General features: G+C 36.0%; 3 protein-coding genes and 1 long non-coding RNA gene across 4 annotated transcripts; 2 read left to right on the top strand and 2 right to left on the bottom strand.

The window, feature by feature from the left end:
* The first annotated feature begins 308 nt into the window (after positions 1 to 308).
* Positions 309 to 5,390, top strand: mats (MOB kinase activator-like 1). Its single transcript, XM_014232692.3, has 3 exons — positions 309 to 880; positions 3,623 to 3,789; positions 3,850 to 5,390. Exons 1-3 carry the CDS (start codon positions 867 to 869, stop codon positions 4,326 to 4,328), a joined length of 660 nt encoding a protein of 219 aa, XP_014088167.1. The 5' UTR covers positions 309 to 866; the 3' UTR covers positions 4,329 to 5,390.
* Positions 5,391 to 5,889: 499 nt separating this feature from the next.
* pinta (prolonged depolarization afterpotential (PDA) is not apparent) lies at positions 5,890 to 8,428 on the bottom strand. The gene is made up of 4 exons (XM_014232690.3): positions 8,235 to 8,428; positions 7,035 to 7,227; positions 6,745 to 6,974; positions 5,890 to 6,690 (listed from the first exon to the last, which is right to left on the bottom strand). Exons 1-4 carry the CDS (start codon positions 8,426 to 8,428, stop codon positions 6,489 to 6,491), a joined length of 819 nt encoding a protein of 272 aa, XP_014088165.1. The 3' UTR covers positions 5,890 to 6,488.
* Positions 8,429 to 8,717: 289 nt separating this feature from the next.
* LOC106616164 (uncharacterized) lies at positions 8,718 to 9,453 on the top strand. The gene is made up of 2 exons (XR_001330669.3): positions 8,718 to 8,806; positions 8,920 to 9,453. It is a non-coding gene; the product is annotated as an uncharacterized lncRNA (long non-coding RNA).
* Positions 9,454 to 14,845: 5,392 nt separating this feature from the next.
* On the bottom strand, positions 14,846 to 22,691 carry asp (abnormal spindle). The gene is made up of 6 exons (XM_014232689.3): positions 22,538 to 22,691; positions 22,294 to 22,470; positions 21,541 to 21,753; positions 15,949 to 21,025; positions 15,456 to 15,757; positions 14,846 to 15,383 (listed from the first exon to the last, which is right to left on the bottom strand). The coding sequence occupies exons 1-6, from the start codon at positions 22,550 to 22,552 to the stop codon at positions 15,117 to 15,119; spliced, it is 6,051 nt and encodes a 2,016-aa protein (XP_014088164.3). The 5' UTR covers positions 22,553 to 22,691; the 3' UTR covers positions 14,846 to 15,116.
* Between the last annotated feature and the right edge of the window lie 84 nt (positions 22,692 to 22,775).

Raw genomic sequence — 22,775 nt, 5'->3', positions numbered from 1 at the left:
TTCAACATACAATATTTTATTGTTATCATTATAATAATTATATCAATTTTATTCTTTACTTATATATAATTAAATTACTCCGTTTATATGACGGCACATGAGTTGAATTTCTGTATGCTGGTGACCGAGAGCAAAAATGTTATATCACACATTTGATGAGGAATATTATTCTATAATTTCTAAAAAAGAAAACATTGTAATTGAAATGAAATGAAAAAAAATTGTCTTATTTTCGATTTCAGTAACTGTGGCAAATTTTACTCTTTTTAATGGTTTAATATTTTAAGTATGTATTAAAAGTGTGGCAACTGTGCAACTTTGAGTGAATAGTGAGGTGTGTTTTGTCTTCGTGTTACAAATATTTTGCAAATAAAGCGTCTTTAGTTCAATAATATAGCAACATTAAAATGAATTTAAGTTGTTACATATTATATACAAGATTTGATCAAATTTTGAGTTAAATTGATTTTATTGATTTGGCTAAATAAAGGTGTAGAGGGCGCCATCAGCTGCGACGGAACAGTAGAGCCGATTGGCAGACGATACATTTTTAACATATATATATTAGACTCACTTTACTTAAATCACACAAATATACATAAATGTAAATTGTTGCGGTCGGGCCCCACTATCCTCTGTTCAAGTAACAACAACGCCTCAAGTGTATTAACCAGAAGCCACCTCAGTATTTTCTAATACTCGTGTGAAATTGCTTAATCTAAAATCAGTGAATAAAAATTAGGAGGCTTCTGAAGAAAATAAGTTTTCAAATTTCAAAACCAGCATCGATCTCATAACACGACGTTACGGTATTTGTATTAAATATTTATTAACGTACAATACGCTTAAACTAAAACGTTAAAGTCATGGAATTTCTATTGTAAGTATTGTTTCTATATTAACCTCCTTATATAGAAGTAGATGTTTCAATTATTTATATAAATTGATCAGCTGTATAGCTCGTAACAAAATACAACGTAAAAACAAGGAAAAACTAATTTTTATATTATTTATGTAGTACAACTACAGGTACTCAACCACCTTTCTCCTTTGAACGTAACCTTAGTTCTGTACTGTAAAAGAATAAAAGCGAGAATTATATGAAAGGACTTTAGTAAATGACAGAGAAATATTATATATAGAAATACTCAATTCCCAAGAAATCTAGATCCTTCCGGCCAAGGTCTGTTATATCGGCGATCTAACCCTGTTTTGATCGGCGAGTTTTAGATTAAGATTGTCTTCACTGTAGCAATTCCTTGCAGCAGAGTTGCTCAGCATCCTTCTGACCCGTGCTGGCATTGAGTCCAACCCGGCCCGGAGGAATTTTTTGCTGCGCTTAAGGCTTATACGTAGGTTACGTATAACACATGCAATGGAGGGAGTCATCTTAGGACCTATTCAGGACTTAAGACTCATAGGGAGTGGACCACAAGGCAGCATGACTCCCAGTCTGCACATAATTATCTCGATCGAGAAACCTCCCGACTTTATTTCTGTGGACAACCGTACCTTCGTTAACTTTAACAAAGCCAACTGGGTCGGCATCACAGAATTTACCGAGAGCACCTTCACCCCACTACCCATTCCTACAGACGTAAACGTGAATTCCGCAAGGTGATCGCAGCTGCTACCGCTCGCCTCATCCCCAGTGGAAGAATCGCGGAACTCCTCCCCAATTTCCAAACCGAAGCAGCTGTTTTAGCTGTTGTTATCCCCGAAAAAGGGATCTCAGTTTGGGAGTTCGGCAAATGGTTAACTAGCATAAGCGGACAAAATGGGTAGAGCACCTGAAGTCTTGTAACCTCTCCACCGGTGTAAGTAAGTTTTGGACTACTGTGAATTGACGACCCGGCTGTTGTGGGGTTGAAATCCAACGCGATGGCTATGCTTCCTCGGACCCTAAGAAGTGCGCGACAGACAAGGCCAAACGATGTGTTATCCGACCGCTGCGCAAAATGCCAAAAGACTACGTGCCACTTACTTTCACCGATGAAGAGGTTCGGAGAGTTATCAACAAGACATAATCATCAAAGTCCATTGGCCCTGACGGAAAAATATGCTGATGCTAGAGCACATATGCTCGAGGGGAGTAAGCTTCCTAACCAAAGTTCTCAACCTGTCGCTGACCACTTTTCAAATATCTGATGTGTGGAAAGTCGAAAGAGTGGTCCCATTATTGAAACCAGGAAAACCCGCGGACAAATTGAGTGTTGTCGTCCCATATTTCCTTTCCCCAGTAGTGAAGATGTTTGAGGCCTTGCTACTCGCGACGTTCACTCACCACCTGAGTCTAGCAGACCACTAGCATGGCTTCCGCAAAGTGCACAGTACCACCGCAGCTCTTAGCGTCATAAACGCCTATATAATTTATAACCTAAACCAATAGCCACCCTGTGAGGTCGATCCTCGTAGCGTTGGACTTGTCGAAAGCTTTCAACACAGTCAACCACACAACGCTACTTGAGGACACAGAACAATCCACGCTTCCTCCAGAGCTGAGGAAGTGGACTATGAACTACCTGAGCGGTCGGCAATCATCCGTACTGTTTCGAGGTCCAAACTCTAAACTAAGAAGAATTAAACAGGGGCTACCGCAGGGTGCTGTCCTCTCCCCGTTACTGTTTAATATCCACATTTCGAAACTCCCTCAACCACCAGAGGGAATTTCCATCACCTGGTACGCTGATGATTGCACGATATTTACGTCACGCAATGGAATCGATGTCGAATGTGTTCAAAAGTAAACGGCAGAAACCATAGCTGAACCGCCTCCTAGGAACATCAATAAGTCCTTCTTCGACTACGTCGACTGCCTGACTTCGGACGCAACTAACTTCAGACATGCACTGGCCGCCATTTACAGTGAAGCAATTAACACCTTTTCCGACTCCTTTGAATGTCGTACTTGGAGTCAAACCACCACCCATTGTAGAGGAAGAGCTCGAGTTGCTATGAGAGTCTAGAGTGATCCTTGCGCAATTTCGGAATCGACCCCGACATATCAAATATATGTCCAGCATGCAATGAGTCCCCATATGACTCTAACCACCTGTTTACATGCCTAACGAACCCCACTCATCTAACCCCTTTCTCCCTCGATGGCAGTCAACCTCAACCTTACCAACAAAGCGGGGATTAGATAACCGCAACAACAACAGAGAAATACTCAGTATTAACTTTGACATTTCGGACTCCTTAATCTTACAAAATATACATACCGTTCTGAAGTAGTGCCAAGGAGCGTTGCAAACGTAGAGCTCCAATTGACTCGCCAAGCTAATCTAGTAATCTCTTAATTCCACGAATTAATATTAAGCCATAATTAAGTTAACATTTTCAATTTTCGCTTCGAGGGTAATATAATATATTTTTTGCTTATTAAAATGTATTGAGTCACTTTAAGGTTTGTTCGAACGAAACCGAAAAATAACTACACATGCAAAAAGACTTCCTCCTTGTCCACTAAAACTCGGAATTAACGAATTAAACAAATATTATCTATGTTTTAACACTGAAAGAAGCTAAACCTTTTAATAAGAAATCGTATAATCATTTCAATACGAGTTATATATTATATTATGGTACTGAATATAATAATAATATTTTTATTTTAATTTAGTGGGTCACGTTCAAGCAAAACTTTTAAGCCAAAAAAAAATATACCAGAAGGTACTCACCAATATGATTTAATGAAACATGCGGCTGCTACTTTAGGTTCTGGTAATTTACGTAATGCTGTCGCATTGCCGGATGGAGAAGACCTTAATGAATGGGTCGCTGTTAACAGTAAGTTGACTTTAATTTGCTATCGCTTATCATGCATTTACGTGTCTATTACTATTGTAGCTGTCGATTTCTTCAATCAAATAAATATGCTATATGGTACTATTACTGAGTTTTGTACCGAAGAGAGTTGTGTTATTATGTCTGCAGGACCGAAGTATGAATATCATTGGGCGGATGGACTAACTGTTAAGAAGCCTATTAAATGCAGTGCACCTAAGTATATTGATTACCTAATGACGTGGGTGCAAGACCAACTAGATGATGAGACGCTGTTCCCATCGAAAATAGGCATACCGTTTCCAAAGAATTTTCTCAGCATAGCGAAAACTATTCTAAAACGTTTATTTCGTGTTTACGCACATATATACCATCAACATTTCTCGGAAGTCGTAACTCTGGGTGAAGAGGCACATTTGAATACATCCTTTAAGCACTTTATATTCTTCGTTCAAGAGTTTAATTTAATTGATCGGCGCGAACTAGCTCCACTGCAAGAACTTATTGATAAGTTAACAGCTAAAGATGAGAGACAAATATAGGATTCATTGCAAGTCGGGATGCAATTGGAGTTTTGAGTGTGAACGTCTTATTAAGAAACACATTCTTCGATAAACAACATTAATATACATACAAACACATTAATTTAGAAATAGTTCGAACACCTTGAAAATAATAACATATGTTGAATGTTTCGTACATCTTTTAATTGAATTTTATATATTCAATAATTTCAAAACTATAAGTAACCTCGTACGATTTTTAATTTAACGATACAAAGAGTGAAATTTAATTTTTATAATTAGAATAATATAAGCGCTAGTGTGTAACAAGTACAATATATACTGCAGTCTACATTGTTACTGCAACTATAATTCAAAGCTAGAATTTTTAATTTATTCTCTAAATATAAATATTTATATAATAATCTTTTTTTAAAGTGGCTTTACAGCGACAAATGCAATAAACAATTATATTTCATTTGTAATTAGTATTAGTTGCTGCTTTAAGATTTATTTTGAAAATACTAGTTTTAAGGTTCTCTTAAAATTACACTTAAAAATGTAATCACTTAGAGCTAATGCAAACACTTCGCATATAATAAATGCAAACAAACGTGAATAATTAGCTTGTTAAATCATTGGAGCAGAGTAAGGATTTATCATGTTGTTATTTTTTTTTGTAGCGGCAGAAAACATTTCTGAAGTAATTTCGAGGAATGAAATCGAGTTGATAGCCCTAGGCCGGATAAAAGTCAGGGTCCGTTCCGGTTACTTAGACCCGACTGTCGTGGGAAGTATGATAAATAGGTATATGCCGACATTAAAATTACTCACTAGCGCCATATTATCGAATATTTATCAATTTATCGTTAAATGAGTTAAGAATAATATATATATATAAAAATGAATGCAAAAATTCAAGAAATCAGAATCTAAATATATAAAAAGAATAGCAAGGTTTTAGGGCCATTCGTATACATACATAAGTACGTACATGTAGATATAACCTTTTCTATTTGAAGTTAAGTGTTAACTTTTGTCTCGTGTTGGAGGAACGAAAACATTGATATTGAAACAATAAAGAATAAAAGGGCCCAATAAGACTTGACTCCTAATTTTATTTTCAGCAACCACAAGTGAAATAAAGCAATAGTTGCATGGATAATGTCTTAGACCCTTAATAAAGTTTTGTACTTACATGCATGTGTGCAAAGAAAAATAATCAATAGCTGAATATGCATTAACCCCATTAGAATAAATGTATAAAACTTTAGAAAATAACTAAATACAACCTCTAACGCTAAATATAAGCGATTAAATTTTGTACTGCAAATCTGCATTTTATATAAAGTCCTTTCTAGTAAATTAAAAACATATATTGACAGGAAACATATATATAATTAACTAATGACATAAACAGGTACATTTAAATGCACTTATATTATATATATGTAGATATGGTTATTTAAAATCTTCCAACATTTATGAAGAGAAAACTAGTAAGACAAACTCGGTAAAGCGTCTAGCCAAAGTATGAGCGTGGGATATTTTGGTAAATCAAGTAGATTAGTTTAAATTTTGTCGAAAACTCCCTAGCAGATTCGTGAAAATATACTTTTATTTCCGAATATTACTGTGCGAAAGGTTCCGAACCAAGAAGACTTTGTATGTAAGGTACATTCATTTTCATACTTAATTTAGTATATCACACTATATACACAGATGTGTATTTGAAAAGGATACACATATGTAAATTTAATTCTAATATTAATAAAAATTAAGAAATATATATTTTCATACTTAATTTATACACATACAAGTATATACAGCATTTATTTAAAAATATCTATATTAACAATGTAATCTTACAGCTTAGAAATAAAATATATACCAATTAAAAATATGAATTAAAATGTATGAAATACTACCCATATACCTACATATGTATGCGTATGCAATAAATTAAATAATCTAAACTTAATTATATCTTACTTTTTGTGTGAAAGCATATATATACACTAGCATTTTAAGAGGTTTTATATAGTTATTACAGTGCCATTTTAAGTGCTACTAATCCTAATCAATATAATTTTGCTAAATGCTAAATACTAAATAAAACACAAAGTATTTGATATAAGAGGAATGAATGCGAACGAGTGGTATTTCCCATTACTCCTCTCGACGGTTTACGAAATTGGTTCAAGTTGGCAATATACTTTTGTATTTTTCATACTCCTGATAGAAGTTAATGTTATCCTCCACTAGTTGTTTCCATTTCGCAGCAAGTTCCTTGTAACTAGGTCCGTTTCCTCCAATATCTCTCGGTAATTCAGCACACTCAACTGTAGTTGAACGTTTTTGTACAACAACGCGAGAACGCATTTTCTGCGTCATAAATAATCTGTGGAAAAGAATATAGTATAAAAACAGGCTTAATAATTATAAATTTAGTTACCTGAAAGTATTCAGAAAGATATTCACGTGCGTCGGCGCATTTATAAACTCCAAGAGCTTTGGTTGGCATGGATAAGCTTGCCAACTTTCAACAGAATGTTTTATCATTCTCGGATTCAATTGCAGAGCATGGCCCAACTGAACGCCCGTCATATCAAAAATACCCACAATACCTTGTCCACAATTATCTGGCTCAAATTTTAGTAGTAAGTCTAATACCATTTTACTGACCTAGTAATTAAATTTGTATTACATTTGTTCATTAATTTTTATATTTTTATTTCATTTTACCTTGAAAACGTTATTTTGGGAATGAAGTTTTGGATCGTGTGCAGCAGCACGTATTATAACCACCTTACGATTTTTTGAATCAACACCGTCGACTGGCAGAAATACACCCAACTTCAGAAGTGCTTGTATTTCTGGTAAAAAGGGATCTCTGTTGGCGAACCATTCTACACGCTCCGCACGCATTTGATAGAAGCTATAAAAACAAAGCAATATCACCGAATCGCATTAAAAAATAGAGTTACTCATTTAATTGACAATGTAGGTAAATGGGTTTCAACAAACATTTCAGTCAGAATCACTTCAATTTGATTAATACTAAGCCAACAAAACACTGTTAAGCGAAAAAAATAAAAATTATTATCATTCGGTAATCTTTAAAGCTAAAATAGCGGAGAAAATAGGTGAAATTGTATATTAAACAGTTCAGAAATTGTAGAAATTCCTGACGAAAATTAAGCTTACTCACTACAAAGGATAAACGTGCCATTATCAATATATTGAAAAGGTTTTATTAACCCCAATGTAGTTTGGTGTTAAAAATGGCGAAAATCGGTTCAAGCCTTACACTAATCCATTATACTAAATATAATGTTTCGAACCCGAATGACTTATATAAGGAATATCGATATTATATAAGAAATATCTGAATAAATTAGGGAGATAGCAGTTTTGGGGTTTTTGGAGTCCAAGTAATTATGGATTTTCCTTCTGTTTTTTGTTAATTTTTATATGTTACAATACAAATAAAATATAATTACTAGTGCCACAATTAAAAGTTTTAAATTGTACAAAAAAAGCAAAATAATGTAACAACACTTTTCATAAGTTCACAGGAGGTGAAAAAAGGATATGAAATAAAAACAACTCATATTGAGGTTTTAACTTTGTATTGTATATAAATATTACAAGACTTTTCTGCTCTTTGGTTGAATTTTCAATGCATTTGTATTTAAACTATTTCTCATTTACTATGTCACAATAATTTCTTTCAGAAACTTCGACAACAGTTCGGCGTGAAAATAGTTTGTTTCGCCAATTCGGGTTAAAAATGACCTGTTTACGTACAACGATTTTTATTTTTTAAAAATCTAACAATCATCATGATAGTAATACCGATGATTCTAATGATCTAATCATGATATATAAGACAATAGCACGCAAGCACTTCTCCTGCATTATTAGTACTAGCTTCAGACTCACTTTTTTATTTTTTTCTTTGTTCGTTCCAAATCATATTTGCAACTTCGTAAAAAGAACAGCAAATTCCCAAAGTCAGTATTGGCGTTCACATTAGGGGTTTCTTTCAACCATTGTGAAATATGTTGTATTTGTAGGCGTATCCTTTCGGGCTCCGTGTCATAGGTGCCCACTTTCCTTGAATCGTGCAGCAACATCCTTGTTGCGACTATTTGATTGTAAACAATAAGTCAAAGGCAATGCAGTTTTTCGTTTGAATTTTGTGTTGTGAACTTTGCTTTTTCTAACAAATATACGATGTCAATACACACAAGGAACGCAACAAATGTGGAAAAAGTGACGATAGAAACAAACGCTCTTTACGAGACAAACGATCGCGTGAAACTGTGCCAGCCGAATTGCAATTGCAGTGCCCAGAGCTCTGTTTATGTCTCGCATGCCGGTGTCGATGTTGTTTATGCAGTCGTCGCGATTCTTAGAATCAATGCATGAAATTGGCAGCAAATACAATGCAAAATATCGGGGCAGAGCAGTAATCGCTGGCGCACAAACATCGAAACGCCAACGTTGAATAGGTAGCGTATCTAATAGCGTTCATATGTATGTATGTATGCATATCATATTCTTACCTTGGCAGTGTAAAAGGTGGACCATAAATGGATTTTTAATCACTTATTCTTTTTAAAAGGTCAGCTCTTTCCCGCTAGCAATCTGCCCTGAACATCAGGATAATAGTGAAGGGAAATATTAAAAGCTTGAAAGCAAAGATATAGCGTTGACGAAAGTATTCTTTGAGAAAATAGTAAATCGTAACCACCTCAATCACCCATAGAATGGATTCGTTCACAACTACTAAAATAATGATAAACAATAAATTTAACAGTGAGATTACCAAGCTTGCATTTGAATCAGTTTAAAAATGGATCGAACGGAACTGTATGACCCCGTAAAATTTAAGGCGAAATCCTATATTTCAGAAACCAACATTAAACCAACATTAAATTTGGTGTATACCAATCACCTGATATCCTTATGTTACATTGCTGTAAGTTGGACTCCACACATGTGGAAACTATGACATAATTTTCAATTCAAACAGATTATTTCACTATAAAGCATCAGCGAATATATCAGAATATAACTTAGCACAATATGTATATATATATGTTAATAAATATATAAATAGAAAATACCATGGGAACTACCCTATATACGTACATAAGTACATGTTTGTATATGTCAATATTGTTAAATAAGTAGATTAGGTTTTTATTGTTAATTTTATTTAAAGCTGCATTTGCTGTTTTTACATTGCGTTGCTACGTTTTGCGATAACAAATTCATACATATGTACATATGAGTATATATATGTATACCTGTGTATGTAAATATATTGGGCCGCAATAAACATTACGGATTCAGCTAATCCAACGGTCGATAGAGTTTCATACTTAAAGTAGCTAGTATTTTTAAAACGCGCAAATTGTTGCTTATCAGTACTTGTGTATGTATGTATATATGTTCATATACATACATGTATATATATACTTACATACAGTATGTATGTGTAAAGGACCATTCACATACAACTTTCTAGTGAATTGGCCATAAGAATGAATACCCCTGCAAAAAATTGGAAAGTGTCCGGGATAAGTCCGCGATTCGTCGCAAAGCAACATGCGACTAATACTACTGTTGATATTTTTATGTTTGAGCATGTCCCCTTTTGTACCCGAAGAAGAGATCTAATGAGGCTTCTCTGTTTTTGTACGATTAATCAGCATACAAAATAAATACAATTTTATTTTTGATTCTTTATTTATTATAAGCTGAGGTAATCAACATTTAAATATCAATTCATTAGTACGTTTACATACATATATAATTAGAATATATAATACTTTAAAAATCAATGTTAAAATTTAAGTTCATTTGTACATTTATTGGTTAAATTGGTTTTGCTTTAGTGTTTCCCTATTTAATTTCTTAAATTCTGTTGCTTCTTAATTCCTTAGGCGTCGAACATTTTAAAGGCGATTTGAATATTGCTCCTAAAAATATATATACTTAATTAAAAGAGTTTGATTAGTAAAGAAACTATGGGAGTACATTTCAAAATTTGGGATCAATTTTTTTATGAGATCAGTCAAAATTGGTGGGCTTTATAATTTCCGTTTGCAAAATCCGGTGCAAATTCTTGATAAAAAAATGCAACATTTATGAAATGACACTCTCATAAAATAAAAGTAAAAGAGTAGTATTATTATATGAAAATCAGTGTTAAATGTTTTTATCGCAATGTTAATGGAACTATATTTTTTCATATGTTCAGACAATTTCGGTTACTAGTGTCGGAAATATTTTAACAGGAAGGACCAAACTAAAATCGGGAAGCTTAATTGTTGTTCCTTCAAACTAATACTCACCTCCACAATAGCTTATGGAATTTAATTTTTATAGCCGGTATAATTTTAAAACGGTACTGCAATGTATTGTAACGATATAACGCATAGGAAAAAGATATTATAAGTTCTTTAAACGACTATGTTCAAACTTTTCACAGACAAATATTGCATGGATGGGATAACATTCAAGCCAGAATTTTTTTTGGAAATGGGAATACAAGACAAAATTTGATTGGTAGATGGTAAATTTCATAAATATTTAAATTATACTCAGTGTTATATTAATAAGTAAGTAATAGTACAATACTAACAATGGTCCCAATAATGAAAGAGTTTATTATAAGCAAAAAGTCAATATTGATATCACTTTACCTATAAAAGAGTCTTTAATTAGAATATACTTGAACATAAGTATTGTTCGTATCGACATCGAACTTGACAATGAGCAGAAAGTCAACTGCAGCCTGGATCAATGTACTATCGATTGCATTGATATCTGCCACCATACATGCACATACTCACAAAAAGGTACGCTAGCAGACAAGTTGACAGATACTCAGAAACATTGACTGAATTAGCTAATTTGTATCCATGTAATCAGTTAATCACAGGTATGTTTATACTATTGCCGTTATATGATGTCTGTAACACCGAAACAGTAAATCAATTGGATTAACCGCGTTTACCTCGTACCGTGACATGAGCAAAGAGTGCCCAACAAAAGTTCGATAAATACTGTTGATGATATTTATTCGTTTTCATATCTACATAAACGACTAAAGATTAGTCAAATGCCACTTCTAACTCTTATATACTTGTAAATATAGCATATATGTACATATATATACTAGTTTATTTTTGGAAATTTCTTTGTATTTTTGAATTATAATAAAAATGTAACACTCTTTCACTTCTAGTAATAAGAGAGTTCCAGAGTTTAGTTTCCGAATTTTAAACTGAACAAACCACGGTCCAAAGAAAAAGTTCCGTTTTGACGAAATGTCTTATGTATATTTCGGTACCATATGAGACTTATTAAAGTATTTCCTTATTTTATTGACGTAAAAAATGTTCAATATCTGCATTAATATACCTAGTACTTGAGGTCATAGGTTTTATAACATTAGATAAGAAAATTTCGAAATATTACATACATATGTATGTTCATTTAATAATAGAAATTATATATATAATATAATATATATATAAATAATATAATTATGTTACAGTTATGTATTTATACTTCATATGAAACATTAAATATTTTTGATTATTAACGATGACATTCAGACTGAAACCCTTTTAGGTAATATCAATCTTTACTTTTGACTAGACTGTAGTTGCCGTAAAGGATGGCAAGGATGTTACGCTACTCCTTGCGCCACTAGTGGAACTTCGGAGGAGAACTTGATGTAACAATGCAAGCTAGCAAAATAATCAATGCGAAGATTGGGAGGTGTTTCGTAAACACTCGTTTTGTGACCATAGGTATGTGAAATATCAAGTAGAATTTTCAGCCCTTAACAAAAGTGTAATCTTCAGGAATCCTTAGAATACTAACTAGGATTTGTACAGGAAGAGAGTAATAGGGAATTTAATTAGAATCGAGGAATGTGACTTAATCTCTGAACTAAAGGATCGTCACGCTCACTTATATTTTAAGAAAGGCGTATTGCATCGCGTGTCCTCCAGTACATGGCGGAACAAGGAGCTCGGGTCACGTAGGCGTAGTCTTAAGTAATTATTCAAACTGGCCAAGATGACCGATGATGAACACTGCTGGAGGTAATATGTACATCTTTATATTATAAGAAAGAATTATAAAAAAGAAATTTGCAAAGCCAAAAGGGAGTCGTGGAAGCATCCGACTACCCCTCTACTACTCAACTGGCAACCAATCGTCATTGTAGTGGAATGCTATGCAGCAAAATCAGCGGCAAGATTGGGGGCGTTAGGTGAATTCTCTACAAATACCTTCGGGCATAGCTCAGTAAGCAGGGGACACGAGGACAAATTGTGTTCAAAAGTAAACGGCTACCTCTCCGATCTTTCTCGCTTCTTTTCTGCAAGGAACCTAACACTCTCCCCCACCAAATCCACAGCGACCATCTTCACAAATTGGACGAAGGAGTACAGACTGGACCTGAACATTTCAGTCGATGGCACAAAAATTCCGACAGTAAACAACCCTAAAATTTTAGGCGTCACTTTGGACAGTCTGCCAACTGCCAAAGTACAGAGCCGCAACAAAATCCTCAAGTCGCTTGCCGGCAGCTCATGGGGAAAAGACAAAGAAACGTTGTTGGCAACATACAAGGCAATCGGCCGGCCGGTCCTTAATTATGCAGCCGCAATATGGTCGCCTGGATGCAGTGACACGCAGAAGAAGAAGCTTCAGACTTGTCAGAACACTGCACTCCGGACTATCACTGGATGCCTCTTGATGTCTCCTATCGAACACCTACATAGTGAGGCCCGTATGCTTCCGGTCAAGGAACATAACGAGCTCCTCTCCAAGCAGTTTCTGCTGGGATGTTTTCGCAGAAACCACCCCTGTAGTCGCCTGCTTGTAGCGGAGCTGCCTCCTAGGAACATCAAGAGGTCCTTCCTTGACTACGTCGACGACATTAGACAGTACGCCGACCAGACTTCGGACGCAACTAACTTCAGACAGGCACTGACCGCCATTCACAGTGGAGCCATTAAAACCTTCACCGACTCCCTCTCAGTGAATGGCGTAATACGAGTCAAATCACCCCCCATTGCAGACACAGAGCTCGAGTTGCCTCGCGAATATACAGGTGGATTAGAGCGAGATGGAATGCTTAAGTACATGCAGGACCGCTAAGATCAAGTGCAAGAGCCCTGTAGAAAAACTTGCAAGATCTCGAAAGGACTGCCGGACGGTTGTTGGCCTCTTGACAGGTCACATCATCATGCGAGACGGATGTGCATAAGTAACTAGAAGTGGGCATGAGGGAGACGCTGGAACACCTCATATGCCTCTGTCCACCACTATCTAGAATTCGTCTTAAATATCTAGGAGCTTCGCAGTTTAAACTGGACGGAGATCAAATTTAGATAACATCGCTTTGAAAGTTCGCAAAAAGTGTTGACGTCCTGTATGACGAATACTTCACTGGCAGGCAGAATGGCGTGACATCTGGCCATTTTAACCTAACCTAACCTGATGTTTACTTTTAATGAACTATTTTTTTATTTGCATCCTCCGAGATCTCAAAATACCGTTTTACTCAAACATAATTCCTTTGATAGATAGGTAGTAAAGTCAACAAATTGTTTTCAAGAATTCATCCCTTAATTGATACACTTTTTTCGTATGTAATTGTTTTTGTTGCACACACTTGCATAAATTATTTAATTCGTAAATAATACAAGCGTTTAGAGAAAAAAACGTTTATCTAATTGGCTAATAGGTAATTACACAATTACATTTGTAGTAAACAAATAAGTTAATACCTTCGCAATGTAGGGGTCAATTAAGTTCCTACGCAAATCCTCTTTTCGCAATTACACGTTAACGTAAATAAAAAGTGTTCATCGATTATATAATACTTTTTTCTTAAGTAATCGCTAAGCTTTAGTATGCAAAAAGTCAGTTTTATCTGTTCTAAAGAGTATCTTAACTAGCTTTTGGAGGATAGATCATTGTGATCGTCCGTTTAGATATAATCATGTATTTCATATAATTCTGTAAACGGGGTGTTCCTTGTCCCATTTAAGTATAACCACTTCTTCCGAAATTCTTAACTTTGTTTTTAAATACGAGAATGTTCGAGCAAGCAAATAACTGCACCAATATTGCAACCCCGCCGAGATGATTCTTAATATAATCAATGCAAATATTTTTTGCGGCATTCATTTGAGAAGTGGAAATCTAAAATTGATTTTTGGCGGAGAAAGACATTTAAAGTAATATATTTTGCTTTAGTATTCGAGTATGTACTTGAAACACAATAAATTATATTATTTTTTTATAAACTAAAATAAACACCGATTTCGGCTACGTTTCTTCTTCCATTAAAAACTTTGCTGATGTCGATTTTGTGAATTTTGAGCTCAAAAAATGTCAAAATTTGAATTGCTTGAACGCATGTTGCAACACGCTTTGCTATATTGCCGCAGTGAATAAGACTCGAACATCTCCTACGTGTGCAAGCTATACCTTACAAATAAAATACAAAATAATTTCAATAGGTAAATTTATATATTGACAAAACCGTAAATTAACATATTCAGATTTTGTAAATTAATTACGAATATCAATGCAGTAGTTAAGCGAATGCATATAAATAGCATAATCTAGGGTATATGTATGTATAAATAAACAGATAATGAACAAAGAACAAATATTGACGTGACAAATTCATACAAACACAGACCTAAAAATAATGCGGGGTTACGCCCACATTAAACAAAGACAAAGTCTAGACTACATAAATACAGGTATTAAACAATATTAAGAAACTTCAATTTCCAACTCAGCTAGCAGCATGTCGAATGCGAAGACGGATGAAACGAATGTGTAAGGTTTGGAGTGTATGACTCCGTAATCAGGCTCGAGGCTAGGTAATGAATTGTTGGGAAATTGTTGTGTTTTTTGTGCACGTACTGATCCAACAGGTTTACGCAGATTTTGATTCATCCTCTCTTTTCGCGCCACCAGCTTTTTAGTCTCACGTACCACATATATAGCTTCTGAAGTGGTCATGTACTCGCGAATAATCTAAGTGGTGTAAATATAATTGAGTTAATTAGGAAATAATTACATTTTTTACCAATTTAGTGCTGAACTTACGAGGCGTTTATATGGACAGTGAGCAAAAAGCCAAATTAGGGTACACAAAGTGTTGAAAATTTCACTATCCTTGTCACACCAACGTAACAGCATTTGGGCTATAGTAACAAGTCCGCTCTCCTGGAAAGTATTAGCTGTGGTGCTGTTATAACGCGCCAAGTTCAAAATAATTCGACTACAGTAACGAATTAGTTGTTTATCGACCTCACTTCGGATTGTCTGTGCCATGACGCCATAGCAGAAAGTCGATACGAAGTCAGACTGATTCATAAGAATGTGCGGCACAGTACGAGAAATACGATCTAAAATATACATACGCATTTATTTTAATTAAAATATCGTTTTCTTGTTCGAATAGAAAACGAGTTGGATTCACTCAATAGGAGAATGAATTTGAATTATTCTTCCATTGTGTATTTCAATAGTAAATACGAAGTAATTAGAGTGTTCCAGAAAAAAAATACTATTTCGAACTTCGTGCAGTCAAACTTACCCAAACATATGAGAACATGTAGTATTTCCGATGCGCTTGAATGATCGCGAAGAACACATACCGCATGCGAAATTTTGTGACTGAGCGTGTTCGCTGCTTGAGTTGTTTTCTTCCACAGCGCCATGTTTCGACGAATCAAACGCATTTGCATGCTCTGGAAGCACTTACGTACACGATAACCGCGCCAGAACCGCTGTATCGCACTGGCCGCTCTTCTCCGACGACGTTCCTCCACCATTTCAGGTGTCATCAGATTTTGTAGGCGGCAGCGTGCAAGTAGTCCACGCGCTTGGGATTGCAATCCAATAGCAGTGTTACGTAATTGCAAATATTTTAAACGTTGCCGTTGAGTTTTTTGTTTACCACGGAACTTCTGCTGCAAATGTATGACTATTCGGCGGACAAAAAGGAATTCGGAGCGCTGTTGGTGCATTATACGAAGACCACGATACTTTTGCTGTAAATAAATTGTTGTGCGACGCAGTAACAAGAAGTCGTTTCTTGCAACATGCATGCTGCGTTGTGCGCGGTATTTTCGTTGCATACAAACGACTAACCGACGCATGAGTAGATACTGTGCACGTATTACTAAAGATTCGCGATAAGATCGGTAGAACTGTTGTATGTGGCATGCAGCGGTACGTTTACATCGGAAGTCAGCGTGTTCTTTCCGCATCACCAAGGTGGCTCGCCAACGACGCTGTATGAAAATAATACATAATATTTGTTTTTGATATTGTTGTCGGACACGACGACCTTGCTGCAGTGCCCGCCATCTGCGCTGCACACAAATGCAACAATTTCGCAAGCGGATATACGATTGCTGTTGTTGTCGTGTCCGCTCAATGGAGCGGTACCAGTTCTGAATACATGTAATGGCGTTTCTTTTTTGCTGGTACGATATTCGCGTCAATCGCATTTCAATTGTTGCACGGAAATGTCGCTGTATCTGTATAATTTTGTTACGATCACTATGGTACTTCGAACGCACATGGTGCATAATTTGGAGGCTACGGTATCTGTGTTGTACTTTGACTACGGCTGCCTTCAGTTGTGCATATTCCGTGCGCTGTTGCTTCATGAGACGTGTGGCACGGAAGCGTTGTTGCATCACGGTAGCAAAGTATTGTATCGTCAAGAAGTCGACACGCGTCCGACGCGCTAAAATCGTGGCGCGCCATTTGCGCTGTATGATAATGCAACTGTTTCGTATGCGCTGATAATTTCTTTTTTCCAATTTCATCATTTGAGCAGCCCGATATCTCTCTTGCATTTTGCAGACATTTTTACGCAACACTTGGTAAGCCCGGCGATCTTGGTGCATCATTAAAGTAGCGCGGATGTGAGTTTGAATGATATGCACAGCTTTGAGCTTCACTTTATAATCATCGCGCACTGCGCGCATATGTAAAATGGAACGGCGCCGTCGTTGAAGCTGTATAACACAAGTGCGCAAGTGTATGAATTCGGCGCGCTGCCGCAACATACAGCGTTTTGCACGAAAATATCGCTGTATATATATAACAGCGACGCGTATAAGTGAAAATTTCTTACGTTGCTGTCGCATAGCAATTACTGCTCGCCATTTTCGCTGAATTATGAGTGCACTCAATTTCAGGTTCAGGAATGCATTGCGATGCAGCTTTGTAGCACAGTAGGAGCGCCAAAATCTCTGTATGCATGTAGCTGCATTAACGCGTTTTTCTTCGAGAAATATTTGGTATTCATTGGCTACTAGTAATAATTTTTTTGACAATAAACGACGGCGGTAACAGCGCTGAATGAATATGGTACAACAGCGGAGAACTGTATAGTATCGGCGGTAGCAAACACCGAGCACACAACCTCGATACCAATGTTGAATTTTGCGAACGGCAACAATTGCACGTTTAAAATTCTTTTGCGCCAAGTAACGTCTGGTATATTTCTGTAACACCACTGCGGCTGCGACACGTTCCTGACGATATAACTTTAGCCACCTGCGAGCTATATAACCATGGTAATATGCTTGAATGGTGATTGCCGCGGTTTGTCGACGGTGCTCCTCTTTATCGCGTATACGGCGCTTTACCCATACAGCCAACCACCTGCTACGCCACCATTTTTGAAGAACGCGCGCTGACGCATGGAACTTCGGTGAGCGGAATTTATAGATGACTTGCCAGAGCAGCGACAACGTTTTTTCGCGGTGCCCATCTACAATATCTGCCGCATTTATATTGCCGCTCAATTTGAAATCAGCTTCACTCAGTGCCCGCATTCCCAAGTTTACATTATAAATACGTTGTAAGCGGGATATGGCAGGTACGCGCAATTGCTTAGTCAGATCTTCGCGCAGCAATATGATCTCCATTACACGTGTCAGCCTTATACCATCTCTTAGGTCTACCGCAAGATTTTGAAATGCGTAATTAAATTCGTCTAAGAAACATTGCTTATGCTCTAAGACGTAACCCAGACGCTTCAAATCACGTGTTATGTCACCCATATTTGCCAGTAGCTCAGATGAGAATTTCAATAGAATTTCTTTTGTTTCCTTATGAGGTGATTTTTTGACAAAGAGACATGGATTGTATTTGATAATGCGTTTTTGCTTCGCTTTATCAAGAAACAGTAGCAAACAAAGCATTTTAGTCAACGTGTACTTCTTGATATACTCCGCATATTCGTCAGATAGTGAATATGCACGTGAATATTTCTCTTCCAAAAGTTTGTCCCGAAACAACCGATTCAATATAAAGGTACTCAGTCCAATAATGTCGCTATTTGACCTCAAATGAATTTTTTCACCGTACACAACTTCTAAGCCTATACGCAGCCACATCGGATTAAAGCAAAGCAACAGTTCCAATATGTAGCGCTGCATCACTACATCAAGGTGTAAATTTCTATCGTTTCGTATACGTATAGCATTTTTATTTACATACACTGCCACTTTAGAACAAGGTTCACGAACTTCATCGCTTAGGTACAAGTAGACAGCAGCACGTCGAACAACCTCAAGTCGGTGTTGCACAAGATAATCCATAGACTGCTCTTCTTTGGTGGGTGCTAATGTTAGTTCCTTATGACGCACCTCATTAAAAAGTTTACCAACATCGATTTTAGCATCGCTATTGGCATCCATATCAGCCGGTATTGTAACAAGTGCATTTAACCACTTTTTAAAATCATGTTGATGCCTCTGAACGGCTGTTTCGTCTAAATACATTGTGCAAGCGAGAAAAGGGTCACAAGTTGTACTAGCAGCAAAAGGATCGGGATTGATGCAGAACTGTAGATATAACTCTGGATCATATAATTTTTCTGTTTCGCGTGATATGGCTGAAGGTTGAATATTTGGTGGCATTACTTTTTGTGGTGTGGCGGGTTTCATAATTCTTACTTTTTTCACCTGTGTGTGGGTCCAATTCTTCGAACGAGACAAATAAGGCACCAATGGTCGCTCAAAAGCAAATTCTTTTTCGACGCGTTGTCGCTTTGGAGGAGAAACTAGAATTAGGCTCATATTTTTATTAGGAGAACCTCTTACGTACGGAGCAGAAGTAAAAAAAGTTTTTGCTGTTGACTTTTCGCTTGAAGTTGTGGTCAACGATTCGTTGCTTTGTGCATCAGAGCTAGATAAGTTCTGGGAATTTCGTTTGTGACTATTTGATTTTGAGGGAGAATTTTCAATTAGTTTAGTTTTGGATGATTTTGGTGATACACCTCGTAAATCTCGCCATTTGCCAGAAACAGTGACTGGACTGCTCTTTCGCGATTTCAAACCAACTTCATTTAAATTAAAGCGACTTGATTGCGCTAAAATTTCACTTTGATTGAAAGCTAAATCTGCATGAGATATTAGACCGAAATCGGTAGTTTCTGTAACAGTTACTTCATTCCTATATTGTGGCGTCCCATTATTTACATTTTGTTCCTGAATAACGGACATCTTTATACCATCTTGTGATTGAACACGATTATAAAAATACCGATTTTGTTCGATGGAACGTATAGTCTCCATTTCATTAAGGTTCGGCATTGAACCTTGACTCGCAGAGTAGCGTTTATTTGGAGAGCGTAATGAAAGATCTTTCATTGATTCCGAATATTTCCTCAATGGCGTACCAACTAATTTTATATCTCGCATCAAATCTTCTTCTCCACGGGCAGGACTTGCTTCAGAAATTTTTTCATCCCTATTTTTTACGTATGTTTTTTCGGCTTCACCATTTCCGCAATTGATGCCGTCTTCTTCTTCTATCATTGCTAGTGGTCGAGACTTGGGTGTTGTGCTGATCGTACTTGTTTTATTAAGTGTCAAACCATAACTAACGGAGGCATCGAGAGCATCCGTTGACATATTAATATTTTCATTTTTAACTTCAAAAGTTTTATTTGTTAAAATTGCATTTCCTGGAATGTTTGGATCCACATGAAACTGAACTGTCATCCGAGTAGTATTTGTATCTTCAACCACATCAGTTGTGTCACTTGCCGACGCTAAACGCCGAGGCCGCAATGTTGATAAATTTACTTTCATAGTATCAATGCTTACTGGGGTAGGCCAATTAGCTAGATTATCCATATCGGGATTTCCTCCAACACCACTTTTAACAGCATCGCTGTTTATTGGTGTGAATTTGATATTATCGAACATTTCAATAACATTACTTGGGGTTAAAGGACTGACATTCTCTTTGTGAGTAATGAGTACTGGAGATTTCGTTGACGAAATGGAAGTTATAGTTGCATTCATAGTTTTGCTGCGTGCGTATATATTTTGTTCAGTCAGAGGCGATGTATGAGTAAAGTTAATAGTTATTTCATCAAAAGCTTCACGTTTCTGTTCTTTACGTAATTTGCTATTGCAATCTACCCATGCTGATCTGGGAGGGGCAGCACGTGTGTATGATGTGGATAGAGCTGTGCGGGGCTTAATGGGCTTTTGAGTAATCGTTGGACCTGATTTGCGTAATTGCGTATGTGTTGAATTTACTTTATGAGATTTTGAAGTTCCTGTGGGAGATTTTAGCCGCAGTGTTCTCACATAGCCGTTATTACCGGTGGAGATTGTTGGAAATTTACGCACAGTCTAAAAATAAATATTAACAAATTATTTTACTTGAAACATGTTTTTTTAAATTTTGTTTTAGCTTTTCTAAAAACAAATTTCTTTTATATGATAATCGTGCTATGTGAAAAAAAAATTTAAGAATATGTTGTTATTAAATAAAACAAAAGTTAGTTTTCTTTTTATTCAAAAACTATTATTTAAATCCAAACCAAAAATCGTGTTTTCTTAGCGACTACTAACGAATGACAACTAACATAAAATGTCCAATAAGTCCTGTTTACTGGATACAATTTAATAGATCAATTAAATATGGCTGTTTTAACAACTTTACGAAGGAAACATTGGTTAATGCTTGATGCATTTAAGAATCAACTTTTACATGAGAGCATACTATTAAAACAACCCCTTTTAGGTGCATATTCAACCACCTTTTTATATGAACATATCATATTCATATGTCTGGGTAAATATGTGTATATATTTTTCCTATTTTTAAGCGCCACAATTACATAAAAGTTTATTTTAACACGTACCTTAACAGGATTAGTTATGCGAGTTTTCATTATAACCATAACATCTTTACGGAAATTTCTATTATCGAGAAGTTGCAATATTTCTTTGCAGGCAACTTCCTCCAAAGGGCTCCACACCATCTCCATCTCGACAGTTTTCGAACGCGGAACCGTAGTTTTAGTCCAATTCATTGATATGTTATATTCAGCATCTATTGACCTAATGACTGTTACCTAAACAAATAATAAAAACATTGATTCAAATAAATGTGAATAAGATGTTTAGGTAAGTTTTAGAATCACATCCCCCGAATTCGGGGTTAAAATAGGTATGTACGGATAGAGGAGTTTGTCCATATTAAGAAAGTATATGTATATATATGTATATAGTTGGCATAGACTTACGGCTTTTGCGATATTTTCATTCAAGTTCAAAAATTCAACAGTTTAAAGTGTGTGTTTCTCCGTTTTAAAATGGATTTCACAATTATATGTTTAACTTTTATATTCACTAACTCGTTTTTACACATTTATTTTATATTAAATTATACAAAAAGAACTTCAATTCAATATCTCAAAAACCACAAGTCAGCGGAACTATAAAAATATATGTATACATTTTCTTAATCTGGGGAACTTACTCTATCCGTGCGTACCCATATTTACCACGAATTCGGGAGATGCTATTCTAAATCCCAGCCATCCATTTGTATTTCTCGTCATAGTAAATTCTTTGGAAACGCAAATATTCATATATAATATTGTATTGTTTACCTCTATATCCTCTGTTGAAGGGTTAACAACGCGTAGAATACGACGCGCCGTTTTCCCAATGGGCACATCCTCGAATTGCACAATTGATTTGGCAGAGAATGGGGCCATTACAACATCAGTCGGCTCACGAGATTCCACGCGTTTTTTGCATTTCGGCCGTGTTGGAGTAACCACCACCTTTATAAAACAAATTAACAAATATTTAACAGATCGATTCGAATTTTTGGTCAAGATGTTGACGAACCTCAAATGCACTCATATTATTTTATTAACTTTTACTGGTATCAAGATATTTGTAAACTTTCCACTGAATTTTAACAAATTTAAAAGACACAAACATTAAAATATACAATTAACAATACTATATCCCAAACCAATACCAGACAAATCAGCTCAATTTACAACCGCCAAATTGAAAAATGGTTGAAGGGTTGCGCAGCTGGCATATCTCAGTGTTGTATTCGTGTCACACTTTAAAACTG

This window comes from Bactrocera oleae, chromosome 2, assembly GCF_042242935.1.
Source record: "Bactrocera oleae isolate idBacOlea1 chromosome 2, idBacOlea1, whole genome shotgun sequence".
Lineage (NCBI taxonomy): Eukaryota > Metazoa > Arthropoda > Insecta > Diptera > Tephritidae > Bactrocera > Bactrocera oleae.
The sequence above is the reverse complement of the archived record's forward strand: the minus strand, read 5'-3'. Positions and strand labels throughout refer to the sequence as shown.

Coding starts and splice junctions, on each gene's coding strand:
- mats (XM_014232692.3), top strand. Junction 3,790..3,849: donor TGAATGGGTCGCTGTTAACA/GTAAGTTGACTT, acceptor TTACTATTGTAG/CTGTCGATTTCTTCAATCAA.
- pinta (XM_014232690.3), bottom strand. CDS start 8,428: ATGTTGCTGCACGATTCAAGGAAAGTGGGCACCTATGACACGGAGCCC. Junction 7,228..8,234: donor ACAAAGAAAAAAATAAAAAA/GTGAGTCTGAAG, acceptor TTGTTTTTATAG/CTTCTATCAAATGCGTGCGG. Junction 6,975..7,034: donor CCCAAAATAACGTTTTCAAG/GTAAAATGAAAT, acceptor TTTAATTACTAG/GTCAGTAAAATGGTATTAGA.
- asp (XM_014232689.3), bottom strand. Junction 21,754..22,293: donor CTTCAACAGAGGATATAGAG/GTAAACAATACA, acceptor TTATTTGTTTAG/GTAACAGTCATTAGGTCAAT. Junction 21,026..21,540: donor GCATAACTAATCCTGTTAAG/GTACGTGTTAAA, acceptor ATTTATTTTTAG/ACTGTGCGTAAATTTCCAAC.